The sequence below is a fragment of the Schistocerca americana genome, chromosome 7 (genome assembly GCF_021461395.2).
Source record: "Schistocerca americana isolate TAMUIC-IGC-003095 chromosome 7, iqSchAmer2.1, whole genome shotgun sequence".
Taxonomy (NCBI): Eukaryota; Metazoa; Arthropoda; class Insecta; order Orthoptera; family Acrididae; genus Schistocerca; species Schistocerca americana.
The window spans coordinates 489,331,350-489,347,307 of record NC_060125.1 but is presented as its reverse complement, the minus strand read 5'-3'; the positions used below and the strand labels follow the sequence as shown (position 1 = coordinate 489,347,307).

Sequence of the window (15,958 nt, the reverse complement as noted above, 5' to 3'; positions counted from 1 at the left end):
TGTCAGATTGCAAATTAACATTCGTGAGGGCACGGAAAACTTGCTTTTAACCAGTTAACATTAGAGAGAGTGCATGCAAATATTTATATCACATTAGTCCAACAGAATGGCTCATATTATCACCTTATATACGTCAGTTTATGTTTGAAACATTCTTTGCGGGATATGGTTTGTCCAAGTATAGCCCATTTGCAGAGAGGAAGAGGAATACATAAAGGGCAGTCAAATGAAAACGAGACAGATGGATAAAAGTAAGAAACTGATTATTATTTCAAAAGTAATGATCATAACTGTTAACACATTTATCCTACTCCAAGAAAAGACGGTCAGTGCCTTCATGGCGGGCTTAAAAAAAATAGAAATCGCATGGGAAGAGATTGGGACTTTGTGCAAGATGTGTAAAGGTTTTCCAGCGATATTTCTGCAGCGTAGTCGAAGCAACCTCGGCTGCATGTGGGCGGACATTATCCTGCTACTCTGTTCTCGATCCTCTGTAGGCGGGCCTACAGGTTGCTAAGGATGTTTCGACTGCAGAAGTTCCGCTGGGAAGCCCTTACACACCTCCACCCAGACCCAATCTCTCCCATTGCAGTTTCCATGTTTTTGTAGCCCTGAGGAAAGACATCCGTGGCCGTCGCTTTACTTCGAAAAAGTGCACGCCTGGCCACAATCGTGGTTCAGCAGGTAACCACAAAAAATTTTCCAAGTGGGCGTTGACCGTCTTTTCTCACAATCGGATAAATGTATTACCAAATTTGGCCATTACTTTTGAAATATTTAAGAGTTTAATTGTTTTTCCGTTCTCTCATTTTCATGTGACTGTCTCTCATACAGTGTGTGGTTTTAACTTGAGGCAACGAAATACCTCGAAAAAAACGCATCGTACGTAGATAACGTTGTAGGTGAAAAAGTCACTATTAATAAAGGGGACATTCGGCAGAGCTACAACTGCCCACCTTCCTATCTATCCCATCCCCATGGGTGGTGTCAGCTTTGTATTTTCAAAATGAGAATTCCCCATTTTTATTGCGTATTTGCATTCTACCCCAAAAAATATGTACGGTTTACTCAAACTTCTGTTTTCCAATCGTAGCAGATGACACTGTAATCGACAAATATCAATAGTGGCAGTTTTTGCAATGAATAACCGACGCATTTGATTCTACATTTCATTATAATGTAAATGTAAGCCTTCGTGTTCTAACGATCGATAGTTATGTTAAAACGTTGCTTGAATGTTGCAGATGTTATTATATTGCACAAATAATATGGCTAGACATTGACATTTCTGGCAAATGAACTACTTTTACGGTAGTTTTCTGTTCCCTAAGTCGTTGATTGTAGTGAGTCCCCAAACCACCGGACTGTTTGATTACGGTGGCTGTCCCTCTCGAACTCCGTCATCAGGGTGACTGAATACGGTGTGCGTTACCATCCAACCACCGGCAACTCTCGCCATGGCCGCCAAACGGCTGCCAGCGGAATACAAACCACAAACATTGCAATAAGGTAAAGTGCCCGTGAGGTGCCAGTGACAGGCGGACAGGCCACGGATACTCACCGAAATCAAGCACCCCAGTGGTGAGAGGCAGAGGGACTCACCAAATTCAAGCACTCCAGTTATGAGAGGCAAGGAGACTCACCGATATCAAGCATCCCGATGGGAACATGAAACTATTACATCTACAGCATTTTTTTCTGGATCACCCTACATGTGGATTCTAAGCAGACATTTAAAGGGCTGACCGGTCAACTATACAGTCATATTTGCAACACTAAAGTTAATTTCGAACATCAACCGTTATAACACAAAGGTTTACATTTACATCATACAGGGTGTTTCAAAAATGACCGGTACATTTGAAACGGCAATAAAAACTAAACGAGCAGCGATAGAAATACACCGTTTGTTGCAATATGCTTGGGACAACAGTACATTTTCAGGCGGACAAACTTTCGAAATTACAGTAGTTACAATTTTCAACAACAGATGGCGCTGCAAGTGATGAGAAAGATATAGAAGACAACGCAGTCTGTGGGTGCGCCATTCTGTACGTCGTCTTTCTGCTGTAAGCGTGTGCTGTTCACAACGTGCAATTGTGCTGTAGACAACATGGTTTATTCCTTAGAACAGAGGATTTTTCTGGTGTTGGAATTCCACCGCCTAGAACACAGTGTTGTTGCAACAAGACGAAGTTTTCAACGGAGGTTTAATGTAACCAAAGGACCGAAAAGCGATACAATAAAGGATCTGTTTGAAAAATTTCAACGGACTGGGAACGTGACGGATGAACGTGCTGGAAAGGTAGGGCGACCGCGTATGGCAACCACAGAGGGCAACGCGCAGCTAGTGCAGCAGGTGATCCAACAGTGGCCTCGGGTTTCCGTTCGCCATGTTGCAGCTGCGGTCCAAATGACGCCAACGTCCACGTATCGTCTCATGCGCCAGAGTTTACACCTCTATCCATACAAAATTCAAACGCGGCAACCCCTCAGCGCCGCTACCATTGCTGCACGAGAGACATTCGCTAACGATATAGTGCACAGGATTGATGACGGCGATATGCATGTGGGCAGCATTTGGTTTACTGACGAAGCTTATTTTTACCTGGACGGCTTCGTCAATAAACAGAACTGGCGCATATGGGGAACCGAAAAGCCCCATGTTGCAGTCCCATCGTCCCTGCATCCTCAAAAAGTACTGGTCTGGGCCGCCATTTCTTCCAAAGGAATCATTGGCCCAATTTTCAGATCCGAAACGATTACTGCATCACGCTATCTGGACATTCTTCGTGAATTTGTGGCGGTACAAACCGCCTTAGACGACACTGCGAACACCTCGTGGTTTATGCAAGATGGTGCCCGGCCACATCGCACGGCCGACGTCTTTAATTTCCTGAATGAATATTTCGATGATCGTGTGATTGCTTTGGGCTATCCGAAACATACAGGAGGCACCGTGGATTGGCCTCCCTATTCGCCAGACATGAACCCCTGTGACTTCTTTCTGTGGGGACACTTGAAAGACCAGGTGTACCGCCAGAATCCAGAAACAATTGAACAGCTGAAGCAGTACATCTCATCTGCATGTGAAGCCATTCCGTCAGACACGTTGTCAAAGGTTTCGGGTAATTTCATTCAGAGACTACGCCATATTATTGCTACGCATGGTGGATATGTGGAAAATATCGTACTATAGAGTTTCCCAGACCGCAGCGCCATCTGTTGTTGAAAATTGTAACTACTGTAATTTCGAAAGTTTGTCTGCCTGAAAACGTACTGTTGTCCCAAGCATATTGCAACAAACGGTGTATTTCTATCGCTGCTCGTTTAGTTTTTATTGCCGTTTCAAATATACCGGTCATTTTTGAAACGCCCTGTAAATGAAACACACACTATGTGATCAAAAGTATACGGATACCCCAAAAAACGTACGCACTGCCACATACTGCCTGGTACTTCATACCAGCGACCTCAGTATTCATTAGTCATCGTGAGAGAGCTGAATGGAATGCTCCGCTGAACTCACGGACTTCGGTCGTGGTCAGGTGTTTGGGTGTCACTTGTCATTCGTCTGTACGTGAGATTTTCACACTCCTAAATATCCCTAGGTCCACTGTTTCCGATATGATAGTGAAGTGGAAACGTGAAGGGACACGTACAGCACAAAAGCGTACAGGCCGACCTCGTCTGTTGACTGACAGAGGCCGCCCATAGTTGAAGAGGGTCGTAATATGTAATAGGCAGACATCTATCCAGACCATCACACAGGAATTCCAAACTGCATCAGGATCCACTGCAAGTACTATGACAATTAAGCGGGGGTTGAGAAAACACGGATTTCATGGTCGAGCGGCTGCTCATAAGCTACGGGTCACGCCGGTAAATGCCAAACGACGCCTCGCTTGGTGTAAGGAGCGTGAACATCGGACGATTGAACAGTGAAAAAATGTTGTGTGGAGTGACGAGTCACGGTACACGATGTGGCTATCCGATGGCAGGGTGTGGGATTTGGCGAATGCCCGGTGAACATCATCTTCCAGCGTGTGTAGTGCCAACAGTAAAATTCGGGGGCGATGGTGTTATGGTGTGGTCGTCTTTTTCATCTAGGTGGCTTGCATCCCTTGTTGTTGCGCGTGGCACTGTCGCAGCACACGCCTACATTGATGTTTCAATAACCTGCTTGCTTCCCACTGTTGAAGAGCGATTCAGGGATGGTGATTGCATCTTTCAACATGATCGAGCACCTGTTCATAATGCACGGCCTGTGGCGGAGTGGTTACACGACAATAGCATTCCTGTCGTGGACTGGCCTGCACAGCGTGCTGACTTGAATCTTACAGAACACCTTTTGGATGTTTTGGAACGCCGACATCGTGCCAGGCTTCACCGACTGACATCGATACCTCTCCTCAGTGCAGCACTCCGTGAAGAATGGGCTGCCATTCCCCAAGAAACCTTCCAACACTTGATTGACCGTATGCTTACGAGAGTGGAAGCTGTCATCACGGCTAAGGGTGGGCCAGCACCATATTGAATTCCAGCATTACCGATGGAGGGGGCCACGAACCTGTAAGTCATTTTCAGCCAGGTGTCCGGATACGTTTGATCACATAGCGTAGAACCAAATGTGTCGGTTCTTAGTTGTAAAAACAGGCGCACTTGATATTTGTCGATTACAGCGCCAGATGCCACGAATGTGAAAAATGGTTTGCGGAAATCGTACGTATTTTTTTGCGTAGGATCAGAATATGCCATATAATGAACAATTCCCATCTTGAAAATACGAAGTTGACGCCTCCCATGCAAGAGAGGCGGTTCGAAGGTGGCCTGTTGTGGCACAGACAGATGTCTCCTTTACTAATATTAACATTTCACCTAGAACCTTTTTTCGTAAGATGTGTCGTTTCGAGATATTTAGATGTCACATGTTAAAATAAACACCCTGTGGTAAACAGACTGATGGCCAAAGAGAGATAAAGAAAAAATTTTGTACATTTGTTTGTCGGTAGGTTACAAGAAGAATTTTCGTGAGACAAAAGTGGGAGGCAGACAAACAGATAGGGGTGAGTTGCAGCAGCAGCAGTACCTCTCCGTCGCTGAGCAGCACGATGCGCACGACGACGATGTTGATGGGGTTGCCGATGGAGGGGTCGAGGTAGAGCGAGGCGACCATGTTCATGACGGTGAGGATGTAGGTCTCGACTGCGCTCGGCTCGCGGTGGTACTCGAGCATGGAGGCGTCGGCCACGAGCAGCGCCTCCACGTGGCTCTCGCGCGACGTGGAGCGGCGCCAGCGCGTCCTGCGTGGCCGAGCGCGACCGCCGCTCTCCGCCGCTAGCCGCGACACCGGCTCCGCGTCTGCAAGCACAGCCGGTCGGCCGCCGTCAGGGACAGTGCAGCGCGCTACTCCTAAATGAAACTACTGGCTATTAGAAAAAGAAAAATGTATTAAAATTGTTTTCATTTACAATCTGTACTTACAGGTTCAAATGACTTTGAGCACTACGGGACTTAACATCTGAAGTCGTCAGTCCTCTAGAACTTAGAACTATTTAAACCTAACTAACCTGAGGACACCACACACATCTATGCCCGAGGCAGGACTCGAACCTGTGACCGTAGCGGTCGCGCGGTTACGGACTGAAGCGCCTAGAACCGGTCTGCCTCAGCGGACGGCGTACTTACAGGTAAGGAGACTGGAAAGGAGTGTGGCAACTGAAGGTAAAGGAAGTCAAAGAATCAGAGGATGAGCCAAAAGCAGAAACAGAGGAATAGGGACGATTTAAAAGTGCTATGATAGAAGCTGCAGTAGCTGTATGCGGAAGGACAAATGGCAGAAAACAGTGGAAGGAGGCAACGAGGTGGAATGAAAGAGTCAAGGAGATAGTGGAAAGGAAGAAAGCACTGAATTAGCAAGAGAGGAGTATAAGAAAAAGAAGAAAGTGGCAAATAAGACAATGGCTGAGAAGAAAGTGGATAGAAAAAATAGGCAAAGATGACCGAGGAGGTTAATAGAGAAAGTGAGAAAGTTCAGTATAGAATGATATAATGCAAGAGGAGAGGTTTGAGATGGAATGCAACAATAATGGATAGAAATGAGAGAGAGTTTAATAACAAAGAGACAATGACGATAGTGTGGAAGGAATACTTTAAGTACTTGCTAAAACGGGATGGACTTGGAGATGAGGATTACAGACGAAAGGAGGTAGAAGTTAATACTGGAGGAGAGGAAAGGATCGGAGATCGAAGGAAATAGAAATGGCACTGGACAAGATGATAGGAGAAAAGGCACCAGGTATGGACGAAGTAAGTGGTGAAGGCAGCAGGGAAGGTGGGGAACAATGGCTGTATCGCGTGATGACGGTGGTGGGGAATGAGAAAAAGACTCCAGATGATTGAAAGAGGGCACTAATTGTCCCTACATTCAAGAAAGGAAGTAGAAAAGACTGTAGAAACTACAGGGGTCACACTGATACCACAATGTGCTAAGGTAATGAAAAGATCCTGGAGAGCAGAATCCGAACAAGAGTCGAGAACTGACTGAGAGAGGAACAAAATGGCTTCAATCTGGGAGGTCAACTACTGACCGCATCTTTGGAATAATGCAGCTCCGGGAGAACCAAAATGAATTTGAGGAGGAGGAGATTAGTGTTTAACGTCCCGTCGACAACGAGGTCATTAGAGACGGAGCACAAGCTCGGATTAGGGAAGGATGGGGAAGGAAATCGGCCGTGCCCTTTCGAAGGAACCATCCCGGCATTTGCCCGAAGTGATCTAGGGAAATCACGGAAAACCTAAATCAGGATGGCCGGACGCGGGATTGAACCGTCGTTCTCCCGAATGCGAGTCCAGTGTGCTAACCACTGCGCCACCTCGCTCGGTATGAATTTGAGGAAAACCGTTTGATGGCCCTTCTCGATAAAGAAAATGCGTTTGATAGCGTCAGTAGAAAAGAGGTCTTGGGGCTACTAGAAAGGAGTGGAAAAACAGATGTGGAGGAGATGTATTCTGGAAATCTGATTTGTGTTAAAGAAGAAAATGAAAAGCGGACTGGTTCCAGCAAATAAGTGGCGTGAAGCAGGGCAGTGCATTGTCACCTCTCCTCTTCATTGGGGTCTCGGATGGGATAATGACTAAAGTGGCAGAAATAACTACAGAAAACGAAATGAAAGCAGTGGTGTTCGCGGATGACTTGATCATCTGGGAAAACAGGGAGGGGGAGATTAAGGAACAACTGGATGCTTGGGGAGAAACTGTGGATGGGTATGCAATGAAATTTAATGTCAACAAGCGTGAGACTCTGGTTACAACTAGAAAGAAACGTAGACCAACTAGCGGAATAAGGATTGTATGTGAGCAACTGAAGTAGGTGGAAAGTGTGATAGACGAAAGTGATTAGTGAACGTTGCAGGCAGGGAGAAGCATTCCTGCGATGTATTGAGAGCCTCATTGGGAACAAAGATGTCCCACAAAAAAGCAAGGAAGTAATATACAAGGTGAACATTAATAAAAGCTACAAACTGTACGGACCTGAACATGTGTCCGTAAATGAACGGTGTGCATGCAATGACAACAAATCGTCCCGGAACACAGTACAGAGCTGCACCGCATCCGCGTCACAACAGATGTTCAAAGTGGCCTCACGCGATTGCAGCTGACAGAGAGAGTAGCGGCTGTCATTCAGGATATAAACAGTAGTACCTTGAATTACACTATGTTGGTGAGCCACTTGCCTGCAGCTTGTACTGTTTTCATCTCAGTAACCTGTAGAACCTGGTCTTCCAAATCTGGTGTACGCACAGTCCGTCGCTTTCCTGCATATTCGTCTGTCTGAAAGGACCCATGATCACACAGACGTCCAAAAATTGCTTGAAATGTTGTGTGATGCGGTTGGTGTCTGTGAGGGTACTTGTTTTGACTATAGCCGTACACAAACACCATCTGAGCCTGTTGCCGACACGAATACCGGACCATTCTGCTGCTTACAGTATGCTGCGTCAGGCACATAGCTTGCAATACATGAGGCGCGTGGTCATAGGAATTGTCATTCGTCAGCGCCATCTACCGTGGCAACGAAGCATTTCCGGACAGATGTTCATAGGACTGCTTTCCTCCATTTCCAGTCAGGGATCCGTCCCTGCAGTTTGTCGGTTTTATTACTGTTCATCCCACATAGAAGTTATTACATCCCATCTTGGCCTATGTCTCTGAAACACGGGTAGTAAAGAAAAGAGACATAATCAGATTGTAGGCATTTGAAATGAAATTCCTCAGAAGTAGGATACAAGTGACAAGGAGAGATACGATGAGAAATGAAAGGGTAAGGGAAATAGTGAAAGAGGAACTCTTGTAGACCAGGATAGAAACGTCAAGGTTAATATGGTACGGACACTTAAAGAGACTGGAAAACAAGACGATTCCCATGAAGGAAATGACCAAGAGGAAGACCAATGGATAGATGGCTGGAAGATGTAGAGGAGTGTGTTGAAAAATGAGGCGAGGACAGGACCAGAGTGAACACAGAAAGATGGCGCAAAAACAGGGCTAGATGGCCAGGCTTATGTTCCAGGTAGACCCAGCTTAAGGGCTGGAAACTGTAGAAAATCGACATTACTTCCCCACGTACTTGCCACCGGTATCTAAATATTTGTCATGCAGTGATAGCAGCTTATTTATTCCTTCATCAAAGAATGGTGCTGCCTGGTGCTTCAGCCAGTTGTTGACAGCATCTTTCGTAACGAATCATTTCCAGGCCCCGACAGTAGGCGAATGTCGGTCGCTTTCGTGGGCGACCACGTGTGTTTCCCAGCCTCCGGGGAACGGGAACTATTCTCACGTGAAGTACATCACATCAACCGATTTCCGTCCTATTCGGATAACTTCTTCGTTGTGCGTCATTTCTTAAGGTTCCGTGCCTCAGTTGGTAAAAACGGAACCCTTATAGGATAAAGTTTGATATCCGTCTGTCTGTCCGACTGATAGAAAACCATTTTTCTCAGGAACGGATGAACGTCTCAAGTTGAAATTTATGTCGCATACTAAGATCTACAGGGCCTTAGGGGTGTGATAAATGTAGGCTTCTAAGTCAATGCAATCAAAAGTAGGTCCTTTAGGTATTATATTTTGATACTACTCTCAAACTTAATCGTGAAAACCTTTAGAGTACTTCCCGTTGGCCTAGAATAATGAAATTTGGCAAGAACTAAGGTTTCACAGTGCAAATAAAGGAAAAAAAGCGAAAGCTGTTAAATTGTTAACATATCAAACGAAAAAATATTTCTTTTGTCATTTGTTATCCGGTGTGAAACTTGAAATTAAAACAATCAGTACTTTTGCATTCAGACTGACTGGATCGCAATGTTCTGAATCAAGCATCATGCGATTGTTTGTTTCACATACAACCTGAAATGCAGTATCCACGTGCATTAATGGCTCCTGGGTATATGATGGGTAAATTGTGAAACACGTCATATGAGCAATAAAGTCATTCCTTGACATAGTTGACTTTTACCATTGCGCCCAGTTAACTTCAAAGAAGACCTACTGACTGTTATAATAAGGGTCGCCCGCATCGTGCATGATACTACGTCGCGTTTATATTATTGAAATTAAAACATACTCGAAAATCTTGGAGTCCCTGGGACAAATATGTTGCCAGTATCACTGTAGATAACACGCAAGAATAGTCTAGTTTTTCGATTCCCACAATGTATGAAGCATCTGTATACAGATTTAGGTTTGTACGGGACCCTCAGTGCGCGAGTCCCACTAGCACTTGGACAGTTTTTTTATCTTACAGTGCACATCTACATCTACGCAGACCACTTCTGACGCTCCCGTTCCAGTCACTGACTGTGTAGTGGAAGCACCACTGCTGGTAAGCTTCTCTGATTTTACCGTCTTGGTCATTTAGCGAGAAGAATGTAAGAAGAAGTAAATCTTTTTCCGGTTCTTTGTGGCGTACCCTCTACTTGTTTAGGGACTATTTACTCGAAATTACTAAAACTGGTATATTAATTACATGGTAGAAAATGTTAATAGTACCGTCCGATTTTTCTAGATGATGTAGTTATTCTGCACTACTGGCCATTAAAATTGCTACATCACGAAGATGACGTGCTACAGACGCGAAATTTAACCGACAGGAAGAAGATGCTGTATTATGCAAATGATTAGCTTTTCTGAGCATTTACACAAGGTTGGCACCGGTGGCTACACCTACAACGTGCTGACGTGAGGAAAGTTTCCAACCGATTTCTCATACACAAACAGCAGTTGACCGGCGTTGCCTGGTGAAACGTTGTTGTGATGCCTCGTGTAAGGAGGAGAAATACGTACCATCACATTTACGACTGTGATAAAGGTCGGATTGTAGCCTATCGCGATTGCGGTTTATCGTATCGCGACATTGCTGCTCGTGTTGGTCGAGATCCAATGACTGTTAGCAGAATATGGAATCGGTGGTTCGCATTGACGGCACTTTGAACAGTGGACGTTACATTTCAGATGTGTTACGACCCGTGGCTCTACCCTTCATTCGATCCTTGCGAGCCGGCCAGTGTGGCCGAGCGGTTCTAGGCACTTCAGTCTGGGACTGAGCGACCGCTACGGTCGCAGGTTCGAATCCTGCCTCGGGCATGGATGTGTGTGATGTCGTTAGGTTAGTTAGGTTTAAGTAGTTCTAAGTTCTAGGGGACTGATGACCTCAGATGTTAAGTCTCATAGTGCTCAGAGCCATTTTTTGATCCCTGCGAAACCCTACGTTTCAGCAGGACAATGCACGACCGCATGTTGCAGGTCCTGTACGGGCCTTTCTGGATACAGAAAATGTTCGACTGCTGCCCTGGCCAGCACATTCTCCAGATCTCTCACCAATTGAAAACGTCTGGTTCAAATGGTTCAAATGGCTCTAAGCACTATGGGGCTTAACATCTGAGGTCATCAGTCCCCTAGACTTAGAACTACTTAAACCTAACTAACCTAAGGACATCACACACATCCATGCCCGAGGCAGGAACCTGCAGCCGTAGTGGTTGCGCGGTTCCAGTCTGTAGCGCCTAGAACCGCTCGGCCACTCCGGCCGGCGTGTAGCAATTTTAATCGCCAGTAGTGTAACTAAGTACTGCTTGAAAAAAAAGCTGCAAAATTATTGTGAGATCTTGCTAAGTGTTGCAAAGATTGAAAACCTTCTTTTAATATCCGGAACTGTAAACTTTTACACGTCACGAAACGATAAAATATTGTACCCTGTGTGTGCAGCATCAGTGAGTCACAAAATCAGTCAAGTCATACGAATACCTGGTTGCAGCTATTTATTGGGATATGAAGTGCAACGCTGAACTAGGATCAGTTGTAGGCACAGCAGGTGGCAGACTTCGGTTCATTGATAGGGTACTAGAGAAATTCAGTGAGTCTACAAAGGAGAGTGCTCAGAAAACACTTGTGGGAACCATCCTAGAATACCGCTCAAATTTGTGGGACACATACGAAATAGGACTAACAAGGGATACTGAACATATACAGAGAAGGGCAGCACGAATGATGACAGGTTTGTTTGACCCACAGGAGAGCGTCACGGAGATGCTGAAAGAACTGAACTCTCAGGCGCTTAGAAAGTCTGAAGGACCAGTATTAAGGATATACCTAGGATATACTATAGACCCGTTGGGACCGCGGACAGAGCGCACAGAAGCATCTAAACAATCTTTATCCCATGCCTCTTACGTGATGGAACGGGAAGAAACCTTAATCCGAGGTATGATAGGGATTATCCCCTGCCATATGCTTCACGGTGGTTTTGAGAGTATATATTTGTAGGTGCAGACAACGGGTGGGCAACTGGCGACACGCGAGTCGGTTCCGGCCGGCGATTGGTTCCAATCCGGCCCGCGGAAAAAATTCGTGCGAGAGAAGGAGGTGCTCGTATTGTACTCCACCAGTGCAACATTTTCTGATATTTCCGCCGACGCTTGGCTCGTCTCGAGTTTGCAGCTCATGATGGAGACAAGTGAAAGTTTTGCTGATTCCGCTCATGTCACCCTCATTCTGCCAACAGCCTTCTCAAAGAGGTTCGAGACACTCTCTTGCCCTGGGAGTGGGAAACTGCCCCTAAAGTCGGAAGAATCAACAGCGATCAACGGCATGAGGATGCAGAAGGCAATGGTAACCACTGCATTAAAGACATGTAATGTGTATCCATAGGACATGTGGCATGTAATTGAAAAAGTGTCGTGATAATCTCTCCATTGGCAAATAATTCCGGAATAGTCCCCCATTCGGATCTCTGAGAAGGGACTGTCAAAGGGGAGGTGACCATGAGAAAAGGATTGAACAGGCAACAAAAGGATAACGTTCTAAGAGTCGGGGCGTGAAATGTCAGAAGGTTGAACGTGGTAGGGAAGCTAGAAAAAATGAAAATGGAAATGCTAAAGCCCAATCTAGATACAGTTGGGGTCAGTGAACTGAAATGGAAAGAAGACAAGGATTTCTGGTCAGATGAGTATAGCGTAACATCAACAGCAGTAGCAAATAGTACAACGGGAGTAGGATTCGGTATGACTAGGAACGTAGGGCATAGATTTTGTTACTGTGAACAGATCAGTAAAAGGGTTGTTCTCATCAGAATCAACACCGAACTAACACCAACAGTGACAGTTCAGGTACACATGCTGACGTCGTAAGCTGAAGATGAAGAAATAGAGAAAGAATATGAGGATGCTGAACGGGTAACGCAGTACGTAAATGGAGATGAAAATCTAATAGTCATGGGGGACTGTAGGGGAAGGAATAGAAGAAATGGTTATGGGAGGATATGAGATTGATACTATGAATGACGGAGGAGAAAGACTACTTGAGTTCTGTAATAAATTTCAGCTAGTAATATCGAATACTCTGTTCAAGAATCACAAGAGGAGGAAGTATCCTTGGTAAAGGTCGGTAGATGTGGAAAGATTTCAGTTAGATTACATCATGGTCAGGTAGAGATTCCGAAATCGGATACTGGATTGTAAGGCGTACCCAGGAGCAGGTATGGGTTAAATGGCAATGTAGTAGTAATGAAGAAAAGGATAAAGTTTAAGAGATTAGTCAGAAAGAATCTTTAAGCAAAGAAGTGGGATAGGAAGTACTATGGAACGAAGAAATATTGTTGAAGTTCTCTAGGTCTGTAGAAACTGCGATAAGGAATAGCTCAGTAGGCAGTAGAAATGAAGAGGAATGTACGCCTATAAAAAGGGCCATCACAGAAGTTGGAAAGAAAAACACAGGTACAAATAAGGTAGCTGCAAAGAAACCATGGGTAACAGAGGAAATACTTCAGTTGATCGATGAAAGAGGGATGTGCAAAAATGTTCAGGGAAATGCAGGAATACACAAATACATGTCATTTAGGAATGAAATAAACAGGAAGTGCAGGGAAGCTAAGGCAAAGTGGCTGCATGAAAAATGTGCAGAAATTTAAAAAGAAGTGACTGTCGGAAGCACTGACTCAGCTTATAGCAAAATCGAAACAATCTTCCGTGAAATTAAGAGCAAGCTCGGTAACGTTAAGAGTGCAACTGGAATTCCACTGTTAAATGCAGAGGAAACAACGGATAGGTGGAAAAGTAATTTGAAGACTTCCATGAGGAGAAGACTTGTATGATAAAGTGATAGGAGAAATAACAGGCGCTGATATAGTAAAGATAAGCGATCCAGCATTAGAATTTAAAAGAGCTTTGGAAGACTTAAGACCAAATAAGGCAGAATGGATCGATAAAATTCCTTCAGAATTTCTGGTCATTGGGGTCAGTGGCAACAAAACGACTATTCACGTTTGTGATGTCTGGAGGTCCACCGTCTGACTTTAGCAAAAACATCATCCACACAGTTCCGAAGATAGCAAGAGCCAACAAATGCGAGAATTATCGAGAAATCAGTTTAACAACTCATGCAGCCACGTTACTGACAAGAATAATATACAGAAGAACGGAAAAGAAAACTGAGGATGTGTTAAATGACGATCAGTTTGGCTTTAGGAAAGGTACAGGCACCAGAGAGGCAATTCTGACGTTGGTATTGATAATGGGAGCAAGAATAAAGAAAAATAAAGATACATTCATAGGATTTGTCGACCTGGAAAAAGCACTTGACAACGTAGCAAGAGGCAAGATATTTTTAGAGTCAAGAGCGAACAATAAAAGCGGAAGACCAAGAACCAAGTGGTCTAATTAAAAAAGCTGTAAGACACGTATATAGTCTTATAGTCTTTCGATCCTGCTGTTCAATCTATGCATCGAAGAAGGAAAGACGGAAATAAAAGAAAGTTTCAAGAGTGGAATTAAAATTCAAGGTGAAAGGATAGCAATGATAAGATCCGCTGTTGACATTGCTATACTCACTGGAAGTGAAAAAGAATTACAGGATGCGTTGAATGGAATGAACAGTCTAATGAGTACAGAATATGGAGTAAGAGTAAATCGAAGAAAGACGGAAGTAATGCAAAGTAGTTGAGAACAGCGAGAAATTTAACATCACGATTAGTGCTCACGAAGCATTGAAGTTAAGGAGCTCTGCTACCTAGGAAGTAAAATGACGCGTGATGGACAGAGCAAGGAGGGCGTAAAAAGTGGACTCGCAATGCCAAAAAAGGCATTCCTTACGAAGGGAAGTTTACTAGTGTTGAACATAGGACTTAATTTGAGGAAGAAATTTCTGAGAATGTACGTTTAGAGCACAGCATTGTATGTAGTGAAACATGGACCGTGGGAAAACCATAAAAGATTCCAAACATTTGAGATGTGATGGTACAGAAGAATACTGAAAATTAGTTAACTAACGAGGTAAGGATAGAAGAGGTTCTCCGAAGAATCGGCGAGGACAGGAGTATATGGAAAACATTGACAATAAGAAGGGACAGAATCGCAGGACATTTGTTAAGACACCATGGAATAAGTTCCATGGTACTAAAGAGAGCTGCAGAGGGTAAAAACTGTACAGGAAGACAGAGATTGGAATACATCCTGCAAACAACTGAAGTCATAGTTTGCAAGTGCTACTCTGAGATGAAGAGCCTGGCGCAGGAGAGGAGTTCGTGGCGCGTTGTGTCAAAACAAACTGATGACTCAAAAAAAATCTGGCGAAAATATATTTGAAAAAAGTGAATAAGTCATCGAGACGTTCAATCGGCAGTGGAGCCAACTCGCAGGAACCTGTTCTGATGCAGTAGCTGCGATGATCGGAGCCATGCATGTCAGTGCATTATCCCATAGATATTAACGTCATCGACACCATAGCTTTGACCGTATGCGATAGGAGCAGTGCGGTAGTGTCAAGTGACGAGGCAGACCATGAAATTAAGTATGTAAATCAGGGTCACAGGTCACCGAAGGTTGCCCACGCCTGATGTAGATAATGGCATACTTACAAGAAAAAGCATGCCAAATTTAAAAGAACGCAAAATCCCCAAGATTGCAAAAGTTTTACAGATGTTCGAAATATGGTGCGTACTTCAATGCGAGATGCTTTTAATAATTTCCACAACGAAATTCTGTCTCGAAATCTGGCAGAAAACCCAAAGAGATTCTGGTTGTACATAAAGCACACCAGCGGCAAGACACAATCAATACCTTCACTGCGCCATAACAACGGTGAAGTCACTAATGACAGTGCCACTAAAGCAGAGTTATTAAACATGGTTTTCCGAAACTCATTCACCAAAGAAGACGAAGTAAATATTCCTGAATTCCAATCAAGAACAACTGCCAAGATGAGAAACATAAGAGTAGATATCCTCGGTGGAACAAAGCAGCTTAAATCACTTAATAAAGGCAAGACCTCTGGTCCAGATTGTATACCAGTCAGGTTCCTCTCAGAGTATGCTGATAAAATAGCTCCATATTTAGCAATTTTATACAACCACTCGCTCACAGAAAGATACGTACCTACAGACTGGAAAAGTGCTCAAGTCACACCAATA

The 15,958-nt window shown here is 44.3% G+C and overlaps 1 protein-coding gene across 1 annotated transcript in view; it reads right to left on the bottom strand.

Moving 5' to 3' along the window:
• LOC124623036 (A disintegrin and metalloproteinase with thrombospondin motifs 7-like) overlaps positions 1-15,958 on the bottom strand; it is a 280,175-nt gene that overhangs the window by 259,466 nt on the left and 4,751 nt on the right. The window contains exon 2 of the mRNA XM_047148829.1: positions 5,090-5,361. Coding sequence (XP_047004785.1) covers positions 5,090-5,361 — 272 coding nt within the window. The remainder of the gene's footprint in view (positions 1-5,089; positions 5,362-15,958) is intronic.